We start from the raw sequence: 22,002 nt of genomic DNA, 5'->3' as shown, positions 1-22,002 counted from the left end.
GAGCGCTAACCACTGCGCCACCGTGCAGCCCCAAGCCTAACTATACATCTTAAAACAGTTACATTTTTTAAGTGAACTGTTTTTTTAGTCCATAATTTATACAAACTAATTATAAAGACAAGTGAGAACAGAAAATGAATTTAATTCGATCAAAATGACTTAAAAACATGACTTTTGAATGCTTGATGGAAGCCGCTTCTGCAAATTCTATTAAATTCTTCAAATTTAAGAAACACCTTCTTACAATAGAAGCAGGTATTTTGTTGCTCCTCTTTGCAGGAGGGATTGTGCAGTTTCTTATTTTGTCCAAAAATACCTCAAAGCTGTTCATTTTCCTTTCAAACGAGCCCACAGACTCAGAATATTTGATTTCATTTTGGTATTTGGCAATGCCTGCACTATAGTTAGCTATGAAGGAACTAATTACTGCTTTCATTGAGTGTCCTCTGATTTATGGCCAGTGACCAATCTTGGTCTATTGTTATCAAGCTTTATAAAATCACAATGACATTTTTTATTTCCACTAGAAAGTGATTTCTACAGTCTGCAGAGCATTTTAGTACAATTGTTATGATGTTTTTTGTCTTTTGCATGTTGGCTGAGCATAGCAGCTTTTTGCAGGTCATGTTTTTCTTTGGTCTCTTGTTTAATTTAATTAAAATGTATTTAAGTGTAAGTAAATCAACTTTAATAAGTAATTGTTTCTCTTACATTTCAGATCATGTCGTGTGTGAGGAGGAGTTCAAATATGCCATGCTGGCTCTTAATTGCGTGTGTCCTGCCACTTCCACCCTGGTCACCCTTCTCGTGCACACTTCCCGTGGACGGTCAGTTGTCCTAGCAACTTCCTCATAAAACCTTTTTATTTACTTATTTTTTTTTCCTCTCAGTGCGGCTCAGAAGTTCAAGTTTTTTTTTTATTTTACATGTTCTTGTGTGTGGACTGTAGCCAGAATAGAGGAAAAAGGCAAAAAGAATTGAGAAAGAAAGCACAGACAAAAGTCTTCATTCATTGAGCTTCTCAGCAGGAAGTAAAGCAAGTGCATGAAAAGAGAGGAGGCGGCATTCAGAATTGATTTCTCTTTTAAGGCATGTGTTTTCTGAGGAACAGTTTGAAAAGCTTTCTGACAGAAAATGATTTCTTGTGGCATTTAAAAGATCATTTTTCCAAATTGTTGTCAGCAACAGAAGGCGCTTTAAAAAAATTGTTGGGCTTCTGTGGTTGTGGGCATTTCAGAAAAAGAAACTGTGTATAAAGAGTTTCTTTATAAACTGATTACATATGTACCAAATCCACAAACCATCAGAGTTTATGCAAATTCTCTCCTGATTTGTCTCTTATCATCTATCTAAATGTACTTTTCTTTTATGCATGTATCAGGATTCATAACCAGCACAACCTCCAAGGTGATTCAGAAGGAGTTCTGGTTATGACGTAACTCAAGCTAACTCTACTCGGCTCAGTTACTACAATTTACCTCTACCTAACCCAACTTGGCTCTACTCTACTCTACTCTACTCTACTCTACTCTACTCTACTCTACTCTACTCTACTCTACTCTACTCTACTCTGTTTTACTAAACTGAACTTAACTCAACTTATCTCTACTCAACTCTATCCTACTCTATACTATACTGTACTCTACTCTATTGTGCTTAACTAAACTGAATTTAACTCAGCTTATATGATCTTTATTCTACTCTACTGTGCTTATCTGAACTGAACTGAACTTAAATTATCTTATCTTTACTCTACTCTACTCTACTCTACTCTGCTCTGCTTAACAAAACTGAACTTAACTCTACTCTACTCTACTCTACTCTGCTTAACAAAACTGAACTTAACTCTACTCTACTCTACTCTACTCTGCTTAACTAAACTGAACTTAACTCAACTGATCTCGACTCTGCTATAGTCTACTCTACTCTACCCCACTCTACTGTGCTTAGCAAAACTGAACTTAACTCAACTTATCTCTTCTATAGTCTACTCTACTCTACTGTGCTTAACTAAACTGAACGTAACTCAATTTATCTCTTACCTACTGTAATTTAACTCAAATTGAACTCATACCATACTCAACTAAACTTAACTTTACTCCACTCTACTTTATTAAACCCAGATAAACTCAACTTAACTCACCCTAACTCAATACTACCAAAGTTAACTCTACTCAACTTGACTCAACTTATTGGAACTCGATTCATCAAATGGAACTCAACTCAACTCAACTTAACTTGACTCAACATCATCTTGTGTTATTATTTATGATTTATTGTCTTTTTTATGGACATGTGCATCAGCATCTTAGAGTAGATCGCTATAATTTAAAGAGACCTTGAGTAATTTATCGTGAAAAAGGGGATTCTTCTCTCTACAATGAATTATTAAAGACACACAGCAAAACTAATATATGAGATAATTTATATAAACATTATTTATTGCTTTAAAACTACAAGTCTATTCAACTCTGTCAGTGATTATTCATGCTACAAACACAATTCATTTAAAATAAGATGGAATAACATGACTGCTCTTTTTAAAAGACTAAGTGCCCCCTTGAGATTTGATTATTTTTCTTGATTGGCGTGTGAATATTTAAGGAATTCCAGGGCGTCTGCTTCACTCACGGGTTTGTATTTTCTCTGTATGGGTGCAGAGAAGGACAACAGTCTCCAGAACAGTGGCAGAGGATGTATGGATGTTGCTCTGGCAACGAGGTCTACCACATCCGCCTGTGCGACAGCAAGTTCTTTGGAGAGTATAATGGCAAAAGCTTTACATACGCCTCCTTCCACGCTCACAAAAAGTAAGTGGACTTCAAAAAAAAGCAACAGGTTTGAGCTATTGTTGCCAGTTTTCCCTGCAAGTAAAAATACAATACGGTTGTTGTTATTATTAAGTGAAATCTTAGGGTTTTTTTCTCTTAAAAAAGTTTATTTAAAAAAAAAAATTAGCTACAGAAACACACTTTAACTGCTTATGTTGGACTAAAGATGATACACGCTCACAAGTGTTGTTGCTAAACAAATGTTCTGGTTTTATGTAAAGCAGGAATAGCACATATTAATGAATTCCTGACTGTATTTTCATAAAAGGGAGTGCTTGGGCTTAGTGTGTGGGCTTAAACCCTTCTCACCCTCACTTAAACATATTATTGTGTGTTTTATTTTTTGTTTTTTTTCATGTTTGTAGTTTTGTTGTCAAGTAAAATCGGTATAAGGGAGTTAGCATGAATAAGCTACAGCTTCTTCCAATCTCCTTTTCAAACATGTTCTTAAGTTTTGTCAAATAGAGACTCCTGAATGACTGACGGTAGTTATCAGCGAGTGTATAAATGTATCTATTGTTTTTATAATATGTTTGAAATAAAAGAAATACTAAGAGAAGTCAGAGGAAATTGAGTGTTTAAAAAAAAGTCAAGTACAAAACACTCACTTCTGAGTTGCACAGTAATCTAAAATGACAATAACTTAACTTGAAAACCTTATAAAAGTGTACTCTTTATTATATTTTGATGCATCATTTTTTAATGCTCACATGATGATCAAATTTCAATTGTAATTTGCAGGTATGGTGTTTGTCTCATCGGAATAAAGAGGGAGGAGAACAAAAGCATTCTGCTCAATCCTGGACCGCATCACATCATGGCCGCCACAGACACCTGTTACTATATCAACATCACCAAGGAGGAGAACTCCGCCTTCATCTTCAACCAGGAGGAGAGGAAGGGACGCCCTGCAGGGGGGATGTACGATGGGCCCTCACAGCTGCCCGTGCACAGCATCATTGCCAGCATGGGTAAAACTGATCCCGCTGAATCCTGAACATCCACCAGGTGAACTGCAGGTATCTGGGCTCTGTTTTGAGTCGATGTGCTTACTTACAGGGACGGTTGCAATAGATCTTCAGAACACGAGTCCGCCCAACATCTCAGGGGGTAAACTGGTCCCGCCCACTGTGAATGGAACAGGCATTCGCCGCCCGAGTATCGCCCCAGTCCAGGAAATTGCCGACGCCACCTCCATCTTGCCATGTGACCTTCTGGGCGACCAATCAGAAGACGATTCTGTCTTCACGGATGAAAAAGGTCGTTCGCCCACAGAGTAAGCACTTTTTTTCTAACTTTTTTGCGTGTTTGCACTCTGGAAATTAAAAACCCACTCAAATGAAATTTTTGTTTTGGGGCTTTTAACATGTTCTTGCACTGAAGGAGGACAAAGAAAATTAATGTTAAAAATCAATTTCTGAATATCTCTTTATTTAAATTGTCAGGAACAGACAAAAAAAGCAATTTGAAAAAGAGTGTATTTGTGAAGTAGAACACACTGGGCAGGACAAAACAACAGTCTCACACGCATAGGCACATTTTTTGTGAACTACTGCCACTCTGCAGAAATTATGTCCTAGAAAAGAACACAAGTGTTTTTTTTAGTTTTTTTTTTTTAGTTAAAGACAACGACTGGGTCACTATTGAAATAGATCAAAAGATGATCGGATTGGGACTTTAAAACTGACATTTGTTCCTTATTTAATCTTATTGTAGAATTTCATTGAATTCAAATATATTTCTGAAAACTTTAGTTTTTGATTGAGAAGTTTCTGAAGATGTTGGAAGATATTCCAAATATTGTGTTTCCCCACTAGAGCCAAGCCTTACTTTTTTTTAGAGTTTTTTTTAGAATTTACTTTAATAAATATTTGTTGTGTGTGGGGTCATGGGTTGTGTGTGTTGATGGAGGGAGGGTAAAGGGTGGGCTGGCTCTTTCTATTTTTATTTATCTTTTTATCTGTTTTTGTTTTTAACTCTAAAGTGCATTGAGCTGTGAATGTTTTTTTATATATAGATAGATAGATATATACCGGTAGATAAAGTTTGTTTGATTGAATGTAAACCTGAAGGAATATCTATCGCAATATTTGTCCAAATGTGTCATCTGTTCAAGTATTAGTTATTAGCAGCAGTAATTTGAGAGTTAATAAGTATAAAAAATGTTTTTCTCTGCACTTCAACTAGAAAGGTGTGAAATTTTAAAGGGAAAAAATCAGAAAAAGTCATCACACTCCATGTTTTAATCAGATGTGTCATTGCTGCTTCCTGGAATGCTTTTCAGGTATGTTAAAGGTTATCCTCTGAACTCGCCATACATCGGGAGCTCGCCCACCTTGTGCCATCTGTTGGCTGAAAAAGCCCCGTTTTGCTGCCTACGACTGGACCAGGTGGGCAGTTGCTTTTCCGTCACTCAATTATAACGCCGCCTCAGTGGTTCCCTTTTGACCTCCGCTTCACAACAGATGCCTCTGCATTGTTTTGTTTTTGTTTTTTTCTTTCAGGGGTGCAGGCACAACAGTTTTGTGGATGCCAAAGCGTACGGGTTTAAGAACAAGCTCATCATCGTGTCAGCCGAGACCGCGGGGAACGGTCTCTATAACTTCATCGTGCCTCTCAGAGCTTATTACAGACCCCGGAGAGAGCTCAACCCCATTGTGCTGCTGCTGGATAACCCGTGAGTTTATCCAGTAACGCTTTGTTCCAATCCTCTCCTGTCACTCCGTCCTTCCCCATGTCACGCTGGGAAGTATTATGTATGTTAAAAGCTAAGCACTTATGACAAGGCTGTGGAGGTGGGACGCCATTTATAGTCCTGATGTTAGATTACTGCAACTGTGTGCTTTTAGTGACAAAGAAAAAGAAAAAAAAAAAAGCCGCTCTCTGTACCTCCAGACGGTCACCATGGTAACCCGTTTTGCCTTGAGTCTGAATGATATATATGTTGCTACAAGGGGAGAAAATTATTTCCTTGGGAAAGCGTCATGCAAGCTTTCATCAGCGGCCCCAATATGTCCCTTTTCAACCCCCACATGCAACTCTCTCACAGACGCACATCAACAGCAGCAACCTCTCCCCGCATGCAGCTCCCTGTTTTGTCGCACACACAAAACCGCCCACGCCGCTGCAATTCAAGCACTTACGACAGCTTTGGGTCTGTTTTCAGCAGAACTGGGCAGATGCATGAAGTAATGCCTTGTCAAGTGTGCCGCTGAAGGGCAGCAATAACGAAGAGGTTCGGTCCCAGAGTGTCTGCTGCACCATGAACTCATTTTTTCGCTTAATTTAGTGAGATGAAACGACTACAAGGTTTCGGAAAGGCATCTTCACATCTAAGCCACACTTACCATTGAAACAACCACAAAGTAAAGAATGCTGAGCCTGTGTGAAGCCAGAAATCCTGCTGGATCCGACCTAGATTAGTTTTAAAATGTGCTGCACAGTGATCAGCAAAGCTGCCTCACAACAAGGACATTCTGCTTTAAATTCTGATTTCTACTTGGAATTTTGAGTTTAATTTTCTTTATATGTGTCCTCTATCATGAGAAAAAGGCCATAAGATCATAGTAAAACAGAGAAAAAAAATTAAGAAAGTAGAAAGTAGGAAAGAAAAATGAATCTAAAGAACATACAGTTTGGATTATTTTTAATTGACCGAACGAGGAAGTCAAATCTGACCAGAGATGGGAAAATGGAAGTGAGTTCTGTTTACGTCTTGATGACACAAGAATCCTCATAGACTTTTTTATTCCCTTTAGAACATCTTCTGTTGTGTTTGTGGTATCTATTTTTTTTAATCCGAATAAAGTACTTTTGGACCAAAAATAGCACATTTTATCCCCTCCACGCTGCCTGTCGCTAATTTACAGCACACCACAATGGAGAAGAAGACTGAAGAATATATTTTTTAATGTCAGGCATGGAGGGGTTATGGATGAATGGAAAAGTTCATCATCAGTTTTTGGAAAGTGTTTAAAAAAATACTTAAAACACTGCAAATGTTTGTGATCATTTATGCTTTTTTGCAGGCCGGATAATCATTTCCTGGAGGCTATTTGTTGTTTTCCAATGGTGTACTACATGGCTGGGACTATTGACAAGTGAGATCCATGAAACTTTGATTCTGATGAACTCGTGCTCATATGCAAATCCCAGGATTGATGAAATCGATGAATCTGAATCAATCCAAGCTTGAAAGATCAATAATCAATCCATTAAAGTAGAGATCGATAAGTCTGCTAGCTTGATGCTAACTTATAATTAAATTTCCCATAGGACGGCTAATGCTAACGCTCATCCGGCCTAAACATTTATTGCTGACTAAATTAAGAATTTATGAACTCACAGGAAGGAATTTTCCAAACTCTTTGAAGGGAGCAATTTTTAAAGTTACCATTTATGGTCTAAAGTCTTTGCTTCTTTTTCTGGAATAAGGTATGCTGCTATAGCGTGCGCCATCTAGAGGCCAAAATGAATCGCCCTCCAGGAGAAACAGAACAATGTTAATAATCTGCACATTTTTGTTGGCTTTTCCGTTTGAGAAACCATGTAGCACTATATGGTATTCACAAGCTCATTATTATTTTACAAATAAATTTTACAATATGTGAACTGTATCAGATTAATACGAATGTCTTCAAAACATCTATAGATTAATAATGTATTTCTAAACAAATGTGTAAACAGTGGAATTGAGTTGAATCGAATTGAGTGGATTGAAAGAATAAAAAAAAGTGAATCAATTTCTCAAAAAATGTAATTAATTTGATTTTGATCAGGTGTTTCTGGGAAACATACTGACTTGTACATGTGTGTTTCAGTCTGGACAGCCTGCTGCAGTGTGGAATCATCTACGCTGATAACTTGGTTGTCGTGGATAAAGAGAGCACGATGAGTGCAGAGGAGGACTACATGGCCGACGCCAAAACGATCGTGAACGTCCAAACCATGTTCAGGTAATTTGTTTGCGTTTGTTCTTCCTGCCGTGTTTGTGCTCCTGACGGCCGACGCTCTGTCCACAGGTTGTTCCCCAGCCTCAGCATCATCACCGAGCTCACTCATCCCTCCAACATGAGGTTCATGCAGTTCAGAGCCAAGGACTGCTACTCCCTGGCTCTGTCCAAGCTGGAGAAGGTTCGGCAATCTGTTTGACGGTTTCAACGATTTCACGGTGGCTTTTTTTTACGCTTACGAAGCGACGGGTCATTAAGTGTTGCTATGGCATCCTCCACAGAAAGAACGTGACAAAGGCTCCAATCTGGCCTTCATGTTTCGTCTGCCCTTCGCTGCAGGCAGAGTTTTCAGCATCAGCATGCTCGATACTCTCCTCTATCAGGTGGGTGCACCCTCACAGAAAAAAGCATGCTCCCAGGTCATGTTTTCCTGTACAGGTGAGAGGGGAGAGGGGGTAACAGTGAAGTGAGAGCTCCCTCTTGTGTTCAGTTGGGGAAACTACACTTACTTTTTAATTTTTTTATTTTTTTTTATTCTGTCTCAGTCTTTTGTTAAAGACTACATGATACTAATAACAAGGCTATTGCTGGGACTGGACACCACTCCAGGATCGGGGTTCCTCTGCGCTGTGAGTCCATTTGAAGAGGTCATTTTAACCATAAACTTGCCTTCAGAGAACATGTCAGTTTTTGATTCTAGATGAAAATAACGGAGGAAGATCTGTGGATCAGCACATATGGGAGATTGTTCCAGAAGCTCTGCTCCACTAGTGCTGAAATTCCCATCGGGATCTACCGCACGGAGTCGCACATTTTTTCTACCTCTGAGGTGAGCTGGTAAAGTGTTGGGACAGTTTTATTTGGATCATCCTTCGTCACCCTACCTCAGTCGCAGGTGTCCGTTAGCGTGGACGACTGCGAGGACACGAAGGACAGAGGGGACGACTCTCGCAGCAACGTCCAGTCGGACCCCCCCCTAAGGAGGAAGAAGAGCATGCAGTGGGCGCGGCGTCTGAGCAAGAAAAGCGTGCGGTGGCAGGGGGGCAACCGGGACTTGAACAAAGATCAAGCCCAGCGCATCGCTCAGCAGCGCCTCAACCTCTACAGACGCTCCGAGAGGGAGGAGCTGTCCGAGCTGGTCCGCAACCGGATGAGGCATCTCGGCCTCCCCACCTCCGGATATGGTAACGCCGGGTGCTGCTTCATTCTATACGTTTTTTTTTCTTTTTTTGTTCTTTGATGTTTGATTTTTCCTCTCTGACTGCAGAAGACCTGTCAAATCTGACCGCCAGTGATGTGATGAACAGAGTCAACCTGGGATACCTGCAAGGTAAAGACATTTGGACCCCAGATCTGATTGTTTCTCATGTTTATGTTAACTCCCTTTCTGTTTCAGATGAGCAGAACGACCACCAGAACACTCTGTCTTATGTGCTCATTAACCCGTCTCCTGACACCAGGCTGGAGCTCAACGATGTTGTGTAAGTGTTACCATTATAGGGTGAACCAGCAGTGAGTGTTGTTCTGTGGGCGTCTGTTCATTTCATCCAAAGTATTCATGCTGGATCATCAAGAAAAACCTCTTTGGTGCATTTTATAAAAGGTAAAGTAACACCGGATAGCATATCATTAGTCAATAGGAATAAAAAAAACATGTTCGACCAATACTTTTTATATTTTTTAAGGTGGTATTTTGAGATTTTCATTTAAAATTGGTGATAAAAGCTGGAAAGTTAATTAAAAACATAATTCTAAGGAGTTCTGAAATTAATGTCAGAACTTTTAAAAAATGCAAGACAAAAAAAGTTCAAAATTTGTGGAAAAAAAAGTAAAACTTACTTAAGTTAAATTTTTATTCTATTAAAAAGGGCAATAAGAATCTTATCTGCTAGTAATTACACAGTGAATTACATCAAGTTGATTTTTCAGTAAATTAAGTGTTAAAAGTTATTAATATGGAACAATCTATTATAAAACAATTAAAGAAACCAAATCACCTTAAAAAAAGCAATTCAATTAAAGAAACCAAATCACCTTAAAAAAAGCAATTCAAATTTAGAAATAAGATACAAACTTGGCAGTGATTGTGTTATTTTAAACTAAATGATTTGTTTGAAACCACAACTATACCTAGATGCTAGATTGCAGATATATATTATTTTTAATTAACTAATTATTGTTTTAACTCCTTTTTTTCTTTTCTTTGCTTTCTTCCAAGTGTTTAAAGGTGGCAGCAAATATGTTTCCATCTTTCTAGAATCTGTTTGAGATTTTTTGTTTTTGCTGTTTTATAGAAATGAATAAAGCAACAAATAAATACTAGTCCACCTATTGCATATTTTCCATTTCAGCATCCCTCTTGTGTGTATTTGTTTATTGAGTGTGGTGATGGTTGTGGGTTTTCGTCTGTTTGTGTTTTGTTTACTCTGCACGGCTGTCCTGAAGGTCACACTTCAGAGTGTGTCCTGAAATTAAAAGCTTTCAAGAAAAAGTGAAATTTCTGATATTAAGGTCAAATTCTGATGAAATAAATAAATTGGAAAATTCCAGAGGATCTTATTTTTGGAGAAAAGTCAGATTTTTAAGAAAAAAGTTTGAATTTTAAGAGAAAAACATTGGGGGGGATTTTGGTATCAATCCGATACAAAGTAATTACAGGGCTAGTATTGACAATATCTGTACTTTTTTCTTGAAATATTGTATCATAGAATATTTCAGAAATGCAATTTTTTTGTTAATTAAGTGTATAATAAAACACAGGACTGAGACTTTAATAGCTATTACAGCAATTTGATCTGAATATACATCAAATAGAGAACAAGTGTATTAACAGTGACATAATGCCCTTGTCATAATAAGAATACAGTAACTAGTACAAAATGTATTTGAAAAAAAATGTAATGAACATGTAAGTATAACAGAACCACAAACACATGTTTTAAAAAAAATAAAAGCAGTAATAAAAAATCAAAGTCACTAGTGAAAAAAGTTAAAAATAAAAACAAAAATCCTGTTGTCTCATGCAAATGTATGACTCTTTAATAACTCTCTCCGATGTTTACACAGACAGATAATGTTGCCAGATTGGGCGACCTTTTACTCAAATTTGGCCCAATCTGGCAACACTGCAGACGGACAGACGCTGCGCTTGCATGAACTGCATTAGTAAATTCAAGTTGTATGTATTGAAGAAAAATTGCAGCGAAAGTATCGATATCATCATTCTAGTATCAGTACTTCATCCTAGTACTGATACTATCGATACTCAGATCGATAAGCCAACCCCTAAAAACAATGACATTAATAATAAAATCTAAGGAAATGCTATTTTATCGCCCCATGTTGACTTTATTTCCAGGACTCTTGTTATTTCTATGTTTTTCTATATTATATTAGTAGCTAAAATACTCTTCTGTTGAATTGCAAAGGCAATTGTGGCATGTGGTTTACTAGAAAATATTCTGGCACCATAAACCTCACTGAATCTTTGTTTACATAGTCATAATCAGGGAAAAAGGCAAAAAATAGCAATAAATCTAATTTAGAAGCATTTCTGATTTGTAGTATGTAGAATTTCTGAGAGATAGGATCTTCTGCTCCCTGATCCTCCAGGTATCTGATCCGCTCCGACCCTCTGGCTCACGTTCCAGAGGAGCCGCCCGTCCACAGCAGCAGCCTGAAAGAGAGACGCGAGTCCAGCATCGACATCAGAGAGGACACCCAGCTCTGAAACCAAACATTTCTCCTCCTACGCAGCGCGTTCAGGTTTAGACTAGAGGAAAAAACAAAGATGTCTGTAAATGTTTGAGTGCCTACAGCTATCCGGAGACACCAGATGCCATCTGTGACGTTCTTTTGCCACAAACGCCGTACAGCAGAGTCCTCCATGGGGTCATCACTCCGCTCTCATGGATGAGCTGTCAGGACATGTTTTTCCTGCTAGAAAACTGAATTTGTCAGGGCTTTTGCAAGTTTTTTTTTTTTTTGCTTACACCGGGAAACATTTCAAATCCTCTCTGGGAAGACATCAAACGTAGTTTTCAACAGCACTCGACTCCAATAACACTAAATATTTCATACACTTTTTGTAGCTAATTCAGCAAAAGTAGTTTTTCAGTGGTTTGAGGTCTAAACTAGTAGGTTAAGTGTGAACTTATCACCGTGTTGAAGCACTCTTCAGCCTTTATAGCAGGTTGTGTTGACTGTATTTATCTTGTTTTGTATCATATTTATATTCAGAGAGTGTCCACTCTCAGTGCTCAGTGGCATTTCTGCTTAAATCCACAGTTGTGGTTGTTTTTGGAGAGATCGATATCAACAAGTTTTTCATTCGACTCTTTGTACATACGTCAGTGTTGACTATATTTGTACTTGAGTCCGGGTTTTACGTGCACATTAAAGTGCTGTTTAATGTATTCTGGGTCATGTTATTATTATTTTGTTTTTGATTACATCTTTAATTAAAGTAATAACTGGACATCCTTGTAATCCAGAAATTCAGATTTAGAAGTGACTTTTATTTATTTGACAGCCTTATTTGAACAAAGTGTAGGATTTCCAAACAAACTATTTCTTAAGAAGACTGCATAAATTCTCAGAAATCCAATTTTAAGCCTAAATTTCCATATATATTGATTTATTAGATTTTCATCTTTCTTTTATTCTTCACTTTTATTTTGAAAGGCTTCGGACACTGCAGCGCTCTGCAGCTTTTTTCCTGCTAAAATAGATTGCTCTACAGTTTCCTTTTTTTCATATCTGCAAAACTTGAAATGGAATAAATAAAATATGTTCACCACAAAAACTGAATCTTAAAATAAAAAGACCTTATTATCAAGAAAAAAAAATCTTATTTTCTGTCTTGTAAGATAAATAATCTTACTAGGACAGTTTTTTAATAACAAAAAATTGAATTTTACGTTTTTTTTTTTTTAATAAGAATTCTTTTTAAGGCAGTTTTTCTTACCTCCGTTGGCCGATTAATTTTATTTTTTTCTATTTCAATATTTTTTTTTGTTTTGTTTTGTTTTAGAATTTTGGACTTCTTTCTAGTAGGTTTGTTTCTTCGGTGAAATACAGACAAAATATATATTTCTGACACGATGACTAACTTAAGACTACTCAGATAAAATGCATCTCTTTGAATATTTTCTTTTTTAGGGTCAAATATAATGTAGCTTTAACAAACTTTATGGAACAGATATTTTGTATTTAAATAAATGTTAGTGGCTAAAAGTCTTACTCTTAGTTATTTTAGTTCATCACACTTTTGGAAAAACAAAACTTTTTTGCTCTGTTGATAAACGGAGGAAAAACTGAAAAAACTAGGCTATAAAATACAGATTCTGTCTTGTTTTCATATTAGAGTTTAAGTTTAACTTAAAAAAAACGTGAAAAGTGAATAGCTGCTAGTAAAAACAACTGAGAAAAAAGAACGAAGTTTCTTTAGATTTCAAGTGTCTCATTAAACCAAAACAAGTAATCTCTAAAAAGGCTGATCACTACATTACTTTGTAGTTTTTACAGGATTAAATCTGTAAATAAACCCTTATTATGCTTTTTATTCAGCAAGAATCTTTCACATAAAAAGAAAATAATTTTTGTACCAATTAAAAATTATTTAATGTAAAAACACAGTTTTGTTTTTGATAATAAAAACTTAAAAGCTGCAAACTGTAACAATAAAATGCACATTGTTGCTTTTATTATAACTATTAAAATAAATAAACATAAAATATCACTGTGATACAGAACATAAAATCTCCATAACAGAATAACCAGCAAAGTAGTGCCTGTTTTGTGTTTTTCTTTTTAGTAAAAAATAACTCGTACATTAAATACAAAAAATTCTACCCCAAAAAAATGTACAAAATGCAGCAAATAAATGTCAAGTATCGTGGTGTTTTCCCAAAAACAACACCTCAGCAGAAAGTCAGCAGGGGCTGCTGTGAAAGCTCACGTCGTCCTGCTTTGTGCCGCAGCTCGGTTCAGTTTATGATACGTGGTGCATTACGGTACAAAAAAGTCCAGGTTTGGGGAAGGATGCTAAAACACTGTAGGAGCAGATGGAGAATAAAAAGCTTAATATTTGAGCTTTAAAGCACTGTCAGGAGAGGAACACATTCAGGCCACAGAGCATGACATTTCTCCAAGATAGAGAAATAATACTTCAACAAACTTAAATCCAGTTTAGTTAAAAAAAAAAAAACTAGTTTCAAAGTAAAAGCGGTTTGTGGGTTGATCTTTTCTTGCTCACTTTGTTCATGTTTTGTGACATCAGTTGTATATTTGCAGTATTTACTGCTACATAGATCTTCATTAGTGCTTCAGGTGATGCTGGATACATGTATAAAACAGTACTAAGGTGTGACATGCGGAGTAAAAAGCTGTGAAAAAACCAAAACGGGGTGTTGGGAGCAGCTCCCCACTTCCTTGTTTTGGCTCACTTCCTGCGCGCGCTCCCCGGTCTCTTGATCTGCCACAGGTGGTTGTGGATGGTGAGTGCGTCCACGCTGGCGGACACGCTCTTGGCGGGGATGATGGTGAACTGCTTGCGGTCGGAGCTGTACTTGTAGAGCTTGTCGATCATCTTGCGGTGGATGCTGCGCGGTCCCGTCCCCGAGAATTTGGCGATCTCCTCCGTCTCGGGGGAGTAGGTGTAAATGGCGCGGAACTGGCACCCGCCGTCGCGGAAGAGGATGATCAGATGGTTGCATTCACACTTTTCCAACTCCTGGGAAACATAAAGAAAAAAAAAAAAGGGCATAAAAAGAGCAAACTCATTTCGTGACTTCAGACGTACGAATCCTCAAGTGTTTGTAGTTACTGACCTCAAGAACAACGTTTTTCTGGACCTCGTTGACCTTTCCAGCCAGGCAGCAGTGAGCGATGGCGTTGATGATGATCGGCTTGTTGGATTTGGAGCTTGGTTCTTTAAAAAGTTTAGGACCTTTTTAAAACACAAAAAGAAGAAAATGACATGAGCTCTCTGCAGGTAAAACATAGTTCTTGTAGTCCATTAGAAATGTGCCTGTTGCTTCCCAACATTCTTATTTTATGTGCTAGCTTATATCCCCTCACAACCCCAAGCTAACATCACCAGTGCAACAAAAATGGCGAGCAATATTAGAACTATCCAGCGATACAGTTTAACAAAGATGTACATGGATCTAGTCGTGCACTAGTGAATGCATCAGACTGGAGTGAAGCAGCTTGCTCTATTAGCTTCTGCAACACACCAAGCCTACAAGCTCTTTTTCAACAGCATTTTTTTCCTGATTCATAACAATTGTAGTAAAAAAAATGTTTAATTTAATTTCAAGCTTAGTTTTCTTTATATATGTCCTCCAAAAATGCCATAAGACCATGTTCAAAATACTGAAAATTCTTTAAGCTCCTTATTGCTAAAAACAGGATAGAAGTCTTTTATTTTGAAACTCTAATCTTTCCGTATCCTTAGAAGAAAACACCGACATTGCTATAAATCTACATTAAATGCAGACAAAAGAATCTTTCCTTAGTAAGTGCAATATTTTTGTATCACAATAACTTTGAATTTCAATATCTTTTGACAAAAAATACAAACCAACAATCTTTATACTGTTTTTTTTATTATTTTTAACTAGTTCCACCTTTTCCGAAACAATTAAGTATTTTAAGTCTCCTTTAAATGACTAGTTTTTTAAATTTTTACAAACAATTAGGACATTTTAAAAAAAGCTAATTTGTTTATATTTTTTTACTAAATTGGTTTGAATTTACCTACATGCATATATAAACATTTTTTTTAAATAGGATTAAATAATGCTTTCAAAACTTTTGCAGAACACAATATCTATCTCCTCTGGACTCTCCACAGGCCTAACTTGTCATTCTACTTAACTTTTAATTAACGCAAAAAAAGGCAGAACTGCCAGATTTTACAAAAAACGATGGTCACGTTTTAGTTTACAATCTTCCAAAAAGGTAAAGAAAATTAAATGTATACAAAAATAAAGATTTCATCAGACTTCTGAGGCATCTTAATATTTTACACAACAGATGATGTTCTGCTCTGGTCCACCTATTAGAGCACAGAATCACAGAATGAGGAATCAAGAAAAAATGCCATCTTTGAACAACAGGCAGGAATTTTTAGAGTATCTCTATTCCAAGACCCTTAGAGTTGTTTTTTTCTGATTTAAATATATTTTTACTTTTCTTCCTAGAATTTCCATCAAACTCCTGGCTGGTGGGAAGTCAGACAGTAGAAGTTTGACAGTAAGGATTTTGGATATATTTCCGAATCAATAAAGTTTGTTCAGTCAGAAAAAAAGTCAAAGTGAGATGTCGCTGTTTTGCTGCATTAACTTTTTTGCTTTCATGTAAAATTGATCAAAGATGACCAGATAAGATGTGAGTAAGAGGTGACTTGCTAAAAGAGTAAAGACATCATTTCTGCTCAGCCTCTTTGAGAGATTTTTCACAATAAAATTCAGGGTGATGAGGTTTGCTAAAACTCATGCGCTCACCGTTGTACTCGGATGAGGTGATGGAGGATGCTATGGAGCCGTTCTCCCAGTCTCTCTCCATGTTCCTGCTGGACGCCCTGCTCAGCATGGGGAAGGACTCCATGGAGCACACAGATTCAGCCCTGGAGGAGCAAATTTAATGAGTCACAGAAGGATGCAGAAAGCTTGCATCTGTGCACAGGACTCCTCACCGGTTTGTCTCCGCCTCTCCGGAGTGGACGCTGTCGGTTTCAGTCGCCAGAGACAGCGTCGACCCTCTGTGACTGAGACTGAGATCAGCTGCACAGAAAGAGGAGCGGTTATTTTCATCCACACTAAATGCTTCAAGGATGAGTCAAAAAATTCAACGATGATCAAACATTCCATCAGAAATTGAGTTTTTAGGGTGGAAAAGTTTTATTTAATCAAGATTCCTTTTGGGTTGATCCCTAAAAAAATGTTGGTACACAAGCATTTCAGCAGCTGTGCATGCTCGTGCATCATGCAGAGCAGGTTAGAAAGTTCACCTCCCCTGCCTCCTGCTGCTGAGCTCTGGGCCTTGACTAACAAGGACACCCTCAGAGAATGACCTGCATGACACACATGCACACACTTAGAGGACGTGACCAAGACCCGAACAAAACCACCTTACAAGTGGACAGACGGCGCTTCGACAGACGATGAAAACACGAGTATACATCGATCAAGTGTTGCGGTGGATCTTACGTGTGGTGGATCCTTTGGAGAAGCCGCAGGGCTCTTCGCGGTGCAGCGACTTGGGCCTGTTCCTGCGGGATTTGGTCCTCACGTGAGGCTTGGCCAGACCCTGCTCCTCCAGTAAGGCTTGCTGCTTCCTCCGCAGGTATTCCTGCTTAATGAGCTCCCGTCGCGCCTTCTCCTCCTCTTTACGGATTCGCTCCTCCTCGGCTTTACGCCTAAATTGCACATTAATATTACACACGCACATTTTTGAAGATCATCTTCAATTCTGGATGAAAACTTACCGAGCTTCGTCCCGTTTGAGCTCTGCCTCGGACTCCTGCTGCTGCTTGCGAAGTCTCGCCTCTTCGGCTTTGCGCTGCTGTTTGAGCAGGAAGGCAGCACGCCGCTTCGCCATCTCGTCTTCTGCCTTCTCGTCATCCTTGAAGAAGAAGCCCAGCACGTTTTTTTGTTCTCCTTCAACTGTGGACTCTGGAACGTCTTCCTCTTGTGGATCCTTCAGCTCCGACAAGTCCACCTCAATCAGAAGCGCCTTGTTCCTGGAGCTTTCATCTCCACTGACGTTCTCGTTTCCTGGATCAGCAGGGGGTTTCTCTTCTCGTTGGGCAGATGTTTTGGAAATGACCAGCGGCTCCTGCGGTTTGGGTTTGGGTCCTCTTTTCTCGCCGACCCTGAAGGTGACATTTCTCTGAATGCTTCTCTCCATCTTTGAGCTCTCCAAAAGCGCCCTCTGCTCCTCGTCGGGGCATTCTCTCACAGAAGGCGTGCGGTCCAAAGACGGGCTGCTGGAATCAACAGACAGCGTTTCTTTCTGCTCTGACGGTCTCCTGCGCTGGCTGGAGGAGAGCCTGGGAGGACGACGGGCCGGAGTCGAGCTGCTACCGCCGATATCTACAAAGTGAACGGCGAATGATTTGGAGTCGGAGGTCGAGGGCTCTGGGATGACGTTGGGGGCTGTGCGGGGCTCCGACTGCACATGCTCAGGAGGAGAGACGACGCTCTGCTTCATGAGAAGGTCCTGCTGTAGAGTCAGCTGCATCATCTGCTGCTGAATAGAACTGATGGCTTCGTTGAGAAGATCTATGGAGCGGGAGCACTCATTCAGGTCCGGCTCAGAGCTGTTATCTTGGAGCCTGTTGTCTCCTGATGCTCCTTCTGTTTGACCTTTCAGAGCATCCAGACAGGAATCGTCCTTGCAGGAGACGGTCTTCACTGTCCTCCTGTCTGCTGCTCCCTGTCCAGGTGAAGCCTGGGAGTGTTTCAGGGGTAAAGGAAGTGTGTCACTCCTCCCTCCACCCTTCTTCACAATGTTCAAGAAAGCCGCCTTGCCGAGCTTAAGTCTCTGCCGAGCTGAGAAAGTCTCCATCTTCTTCTTCTGATACTCGATGGCGCGCCGCTGCTCCTCCAGCTGCATGTGGAGTTGAAGCAGCTCTGAAGGCACAACATGAGGGCTGAGCATCATGCTCTTTCCCAGCACCGGGCTCGGCTCCTTCCCTTGCCAGGCGGGAGCCGTCTCCGAGCCGTCCGGCGTGGTCTTCTGAGAGCTGCTGGTGCTGGAGTATCCGTCCCGCAGGCCGAGCTTCAGCAGCTTCTTCTCAGCGAAGCTGGTCATCCTGACGCTGCCTGAGGCGCTGCAGCTGCTCGCACAGGACACGGTGCTGAGGCACGGGCTGCTGCGTCCGCTCACGTCCTCCTTGTCGTCCCGTTCGCTCACCTTCAGGTCCTCCCTGAGTTTGGCCGACTCTCCGTCTCCGCATTCGGTCGAGCGCCGGACTTCTAAGCACTTCTCACCTCCTGGAATCTCCATCTCTTTGATCGGATCCTCGTCTTCTTCGTCTTCCTCGAGATCTGCCACGTCGGAGTCAGAGTCTTGCCTTGATTCCATACCAGAGGAGAGCGGACTGTGAGGGTCTTGCTCCCCTGAAAAGTGAAGGAAAAAGCCTTTTTTCTCCGTCTCAGCACCTCCTGCTGCTCCTTCTGTGTGTGGCCTGAAGGAGTTGGGAGTTGAATCTCCAGACGTGGGGTAGCAGGAGCTTCTGCTGGACTTAGAAAGAAAGGGTTTTCCCTGTGAAGCGTTTGGGACATTTGCAGATCGACAGAGCATCTCCCCACTTTCCTCCTGCTTGTTCAGACGGATGCTCTTCTCTTTGGCTGGTTTGGGGACGGCTGGCATCAAAGGCTCCAGATAGTAACTGTCCTCCTGCTGATCGAGAACGAAGGGAGCTGCATATTGACGTGGAGTGGAGGAGCTTTTCCTCTGCACTTCTATGTCATCCGGCTCCATGTCGCCTCTGTTTCGATGTCGAGCAAACACAGAGGGGTGTATCACAGAAACCAGCTCTTCCTCCTCCGTTTCCTCCTCCTCATCCTCTATCCGGACGTGACAGAGCAGGTTCTGAGCCCCGACTCTTTGCAGGCCTGATGGCAGCATGTGTTTGGGGGGAATGATGTTGGAGGCTAAGCTGTCTTTGCTGATGGAGCGAGCGATGAGGATACTCTCTGCATCTTTCTGTGCAGAAAAACTCAAGGCGGAGGATAAAGGTCTAAAAGGAACAAAGAAGACGATGTGCATTTCATAAAACCATTCATAAAAGCCACAAATAATGTATTAAATCTTTATGCAGGTCTACACTGAGCATGTTTCTCTCAGTACAGATGGTTTAACCACACAGGCTCACCTCGCTCTCCTCTCTGGCCAAGCCAGTATGGAGCCCTGGTGTTGTCCATCTGTCTGTGTCACAGGGTTTGGTCTATTTCTCAGCTCTGCCCAAAGAAAATACAACTTATGAGGCAATTCTGCGGTCATCCAAGAGATTCACAATTGGTTAAAGATGTCTAAAAGAGCTTCTGAGATGGATTCATTTGGATTAAAGAGACATTTTAATATTTCATTATTATATTAACATCATAATCAAAACAGATATTAGTAATCTTTTGCTTTCTTTCTTTCTCAAACACTCTTCCAGATATCCATAGGTGTTTCGTCTTAATTTTTCCATTATTTTTTCAACAGTATTGACTTCAGCCACCAGTGAATGGGTGTTCCTCCTCAGTAAATGGAGCTTTTGATCTATTTTGAAAGTGTTCCCAGTGTTTTTTCTTTTTTGGTTATCATTATACCATTTGTACCCAAAATCAAAAATCCTGTCATTTTCTTGGACATAGTTTCTACCGAGCGGCAGGAGTTCATTAGAAGTTCACCTTCCTGTAGGTGTGGATTAAGCCTAGTCTAATGCTATCTTACAGCTCCTTAAAACCTCCAACCTATTATTACTGTTGCAACAAAGGCTATCCAGTTGAACAGTTTACAGCCAGATTCCAGCTCAGATGAGGAAAATAAAGACCTGCATGGATCAATTTTCTGCAAGTGACTGCGGAGCAGAGAGACCTGGCCTGCTGATTGTTGCGACAAGCTTTTTCCAATTTTGCATCTGCTTCTGATTCACCACGATTTGAATAAAGAAATACTCAGAAGCTTCATTTTCTTTATACATGTGCTCCGCCTTGAGAAAAAAGTTCTTCAAGAAGGTGTTGAAGACAGTATTTAATGTGCTACAAACTCTTTTTTCACCTCACCTGAAACGGCCTCTTCCACTGTTTTCTGTTGTCCTTGTCTCAGGGGAGGCAATGAGTGAGACGGACTTAATGAGTTCTGTTTGGTGCTGGAACAGAAAAAAAAATCTGATAATTATATTTACTTTTTTTGCATTAGTGTATAAATCTGTATGTTGTGTATCTACAGGAGAAATAAAACTTTTAATGGTGTTCGAGGTGACTGAACGCTACCTGAGGTCCAGACTCAAAGCATCAGCAGAGTTTGATGAAGGCAGAAACCGCCGTTTTGTGGCGTTGGAGACGGGAACAAAAGAACAAGAACCTTTGGGTTGAAGCAGCAGTCTCACTGAAACATATGCACAAAGACATATTTAAAAACAAAAAAAGTTCAATCAAATTTAAGTGAAAGGAAAACTGAAGTAATTTATTTTTTAATAAACAAAAATAAACCTAACTGGATTTAATTTAATTAAATTAAACAAAATTAAAATTCTCCAAAAAAGACTTGGAAAACAAAAGGAAGGTAACTGAAATAAAATAAAATGAATTGAATGGAATTAATAAACATATCAGACCAAAACAGTTTTAAATGTGCGTTTTAATACTTAGTAGTTGGTAATAATTTCTATTCTTTTGTACATTTTAATGCATTCCTTTTTGTCTTTTATGTATTTTATTGGAAATAATTTTTTGTAATTTTAGGCAATTTTTTTGTTCTTAATTCTTTCTTTCGTTCTTTAATTTTTGTTTTTACTTTTTTGTCTTCTTTTTATTGTAAAGCACTAAGGTACCCTTAAGGAGATGCCAGATGCTTCATAAATAAAACCAATCATTCATTCATTTATTCAAAAATACAAGAGTCAAGTTATAAAAAAAATAAATCAAGATATCAGCCATATTTAGGGTGTTTTCTTCTGTGGAATTGCTTGATACACAATTGGTAAATAAAAAAAATTAAAAGCACAACAATTTCTTTCACCTCAATTTATAGATGGCTTTTTGTCTTTAATCCACGTGTCAAAAGTTCATAAAAGTGGATAAAGTAAGTTCCTTACCATCTTTGATTTCTTGAAGGTCTCTGGGCTGCACAAAATCTGGTTTGACGCTTTCAAACCACCAGAAAAGTTCAGCAATGAAGACCATTAAATTATTCTGCAAAACACAAGAAGAAAATATAGACAAATGCATAAAAGTGGAGGTTAGTTAGACTGATGAGTATTTCTACAGTATTTCTCATTGTTTTACCATTGCTGTAGTTTTGTGATTTGATATAAAACTATTTAGACATGGTGGTCCAAAGAAAATAGACAAATGTTTTATTTTCTTAAAAATGTGTTTTTACTCATTTATTTCAAAAATGTATACATGAAAAAAGCAACATATTTTAGCATGTGTCTTCAGCAATGTTTGTAACAGTTTATAAAACACTGCTTCACACCCAACACAGTTTGAAAG

The 22,002-nt window shown here is 39.1% G+C and overlaps 2 protein-coding genes and 1 long non-coding RNA gene across 5 annotated transcripts in view; 1 reads left to right on the top strand and 2 right to left on the bottom strand.

The window, feature by feature from the left end:
- Positions 1 to 12,198, top strand: part of LOC112162864 (potassium channel subfamily T member 2) — a 32,494-nt gene extending 20,296 nt beyond the window's left edge. The window contains exons 16-31 of one of the 2 annotated variants that reach the window (XM_024298796.2): positions 719 to 827; positions 2,661 to 2,810; positions 3,573 to 3,802; positions 3,891 to 4,107; positions 5,116 to 5,221; positions 5,336 to 5,508; positions 6,860 to 6,931; positions 7,652 to 7,786; positions 7,853 to 7,964; positions 8,065 to 8,166; positions 8,329 to 8,412; positions 8,484 to 8,612; positions 8,679 to 8,967; positions 9,051 to 9,113; positions 9,180 to 9,264; positions 11,396 to 12,198. In XM_024298796.2, coding sequence (XP_024154564.1) covers positions 719 to 827; positions 2,661 to 2,810; positions 3,573 to 3,802; positions 3,891 to 4,107; positions 5,116 to 5,221; positions 5,336 to 5,508; positions 6,860 to 6,931; positions 7,652 to 7,786; positions 7,853 to 7,964; positions 8,065 to 8,166; positions 8,329 to 8,412; positions 8,484 to 8,612; positions 8,679 to 8,967; positions 9,051 to 9,113; positions 9,180 to 9,264; positions 11,396 to 11,513 — 2,174 coding nt within the window. In that variant the 3' untranslated portion in view covers positions 11,514 to 12,198. Of the gene's footprint in view, positions 1 to 718; positions 828 to 2,660; positions 2,811 to 3,572; positions 3,803 to 3,890; positions 4,108 to 5,115; positions 5,222 to 5,335; positions 5,509 to 6,859; positions 6,932 to 7,651; positions 7,787 to 7,852; positions 7,965 to 8,064; positions 8,167 to 8,328; positions 8,413 to 8,483; positions 8,613 to 8,672; positions 8,968 to 9,050; positions 9,114 to 9,179; positions 9,265 to 11,395 lie in introns of both variants that reach the window. The other variant, XM_024298794.2, reaches the window with a different exon arrangement.
- Positions 8,998 to 10,400, bottom strand: LOC118599418. Its single transcript, XR_004948757.1, has 2 exons — positions 9,818 to 10,400; positions 8,998 to 9,780 (listed from the first exon to the last, which is right to left on the bottom strand). It is a non-coding gene; the product is annotated as an uncharacterized LOC118599418 (long non-coding RNA).
- A 1,261-nt stretch (positions 12,199 to 13,459) lies between the features above and the next one.
- LOC112162863 (calmodulin-regulated spectrin-associated protein 1) overlaps positions 13,460 to 22,002 on the bottom strand; it is a 23,988-nt gene continuing 15,445 nt past the window's right edge. The window contains exons 12-18 of one of the 2 annotated variants that reach the window (XM_024298793.2): positions 19,671 to 19,755; positions 17,277 to 19,535; positions 16,999 to 17,207; positions 16,485 to 16,572; positions 16,294 to 16,415; positions 14,614 to 14,732; positions 13,460 to 14,516 (exon numbers count right to left, since the gene is read on the bottom strand). In XM_024298793.2, coding sequence (XP_024154561.1) covers positions 14,226 to 14,516; positions 14,614 to 14,732; positions 16,294 to 16,415; positions 16,485 to 16,572; positions 16,999 to 17,207; positions 17,277 to 19,535; positions 19,671 to 19,755 — 3,173 coding nt within the window. In that variant the 3' untranslated portion in view covers positions 13,460 to 14,225. Of the gene's footprint in view, positions 14,517 to 14,613; positions 14,733 to 16,293; positions 16,416 to 16,484; positions 16,573 to 16,674; positions 16,863 to 16,998; positions 17,208 to 17,276; positions 19,536 to 19,670; positions 19,756 to 22,002 lie in introns of those variants that run through there. The other variant, XM_036214422.1, reaches the window with a different exon arrangement.

This window comes from Oryzias melastigma, linkage group LG12 (assembly GCF_002922805.2).
Source record: "Oryzias melastigma strain HK-1 linkage group LG12, ASM292280v2, whole genome shotgun sequence".
Classification (NCBI taxonomy): domain Eukaryota; kingdom Metazoa; phylum Chordata; class Actinopteri; order Beloniformes; family Adrianichthyidae; genus Oryzias; species Oryzias melastigma.
Note: the sequence above shows the minus strand (reverse complement) of the source record. Positions and strands in the feature narration are given on the sequence as shown.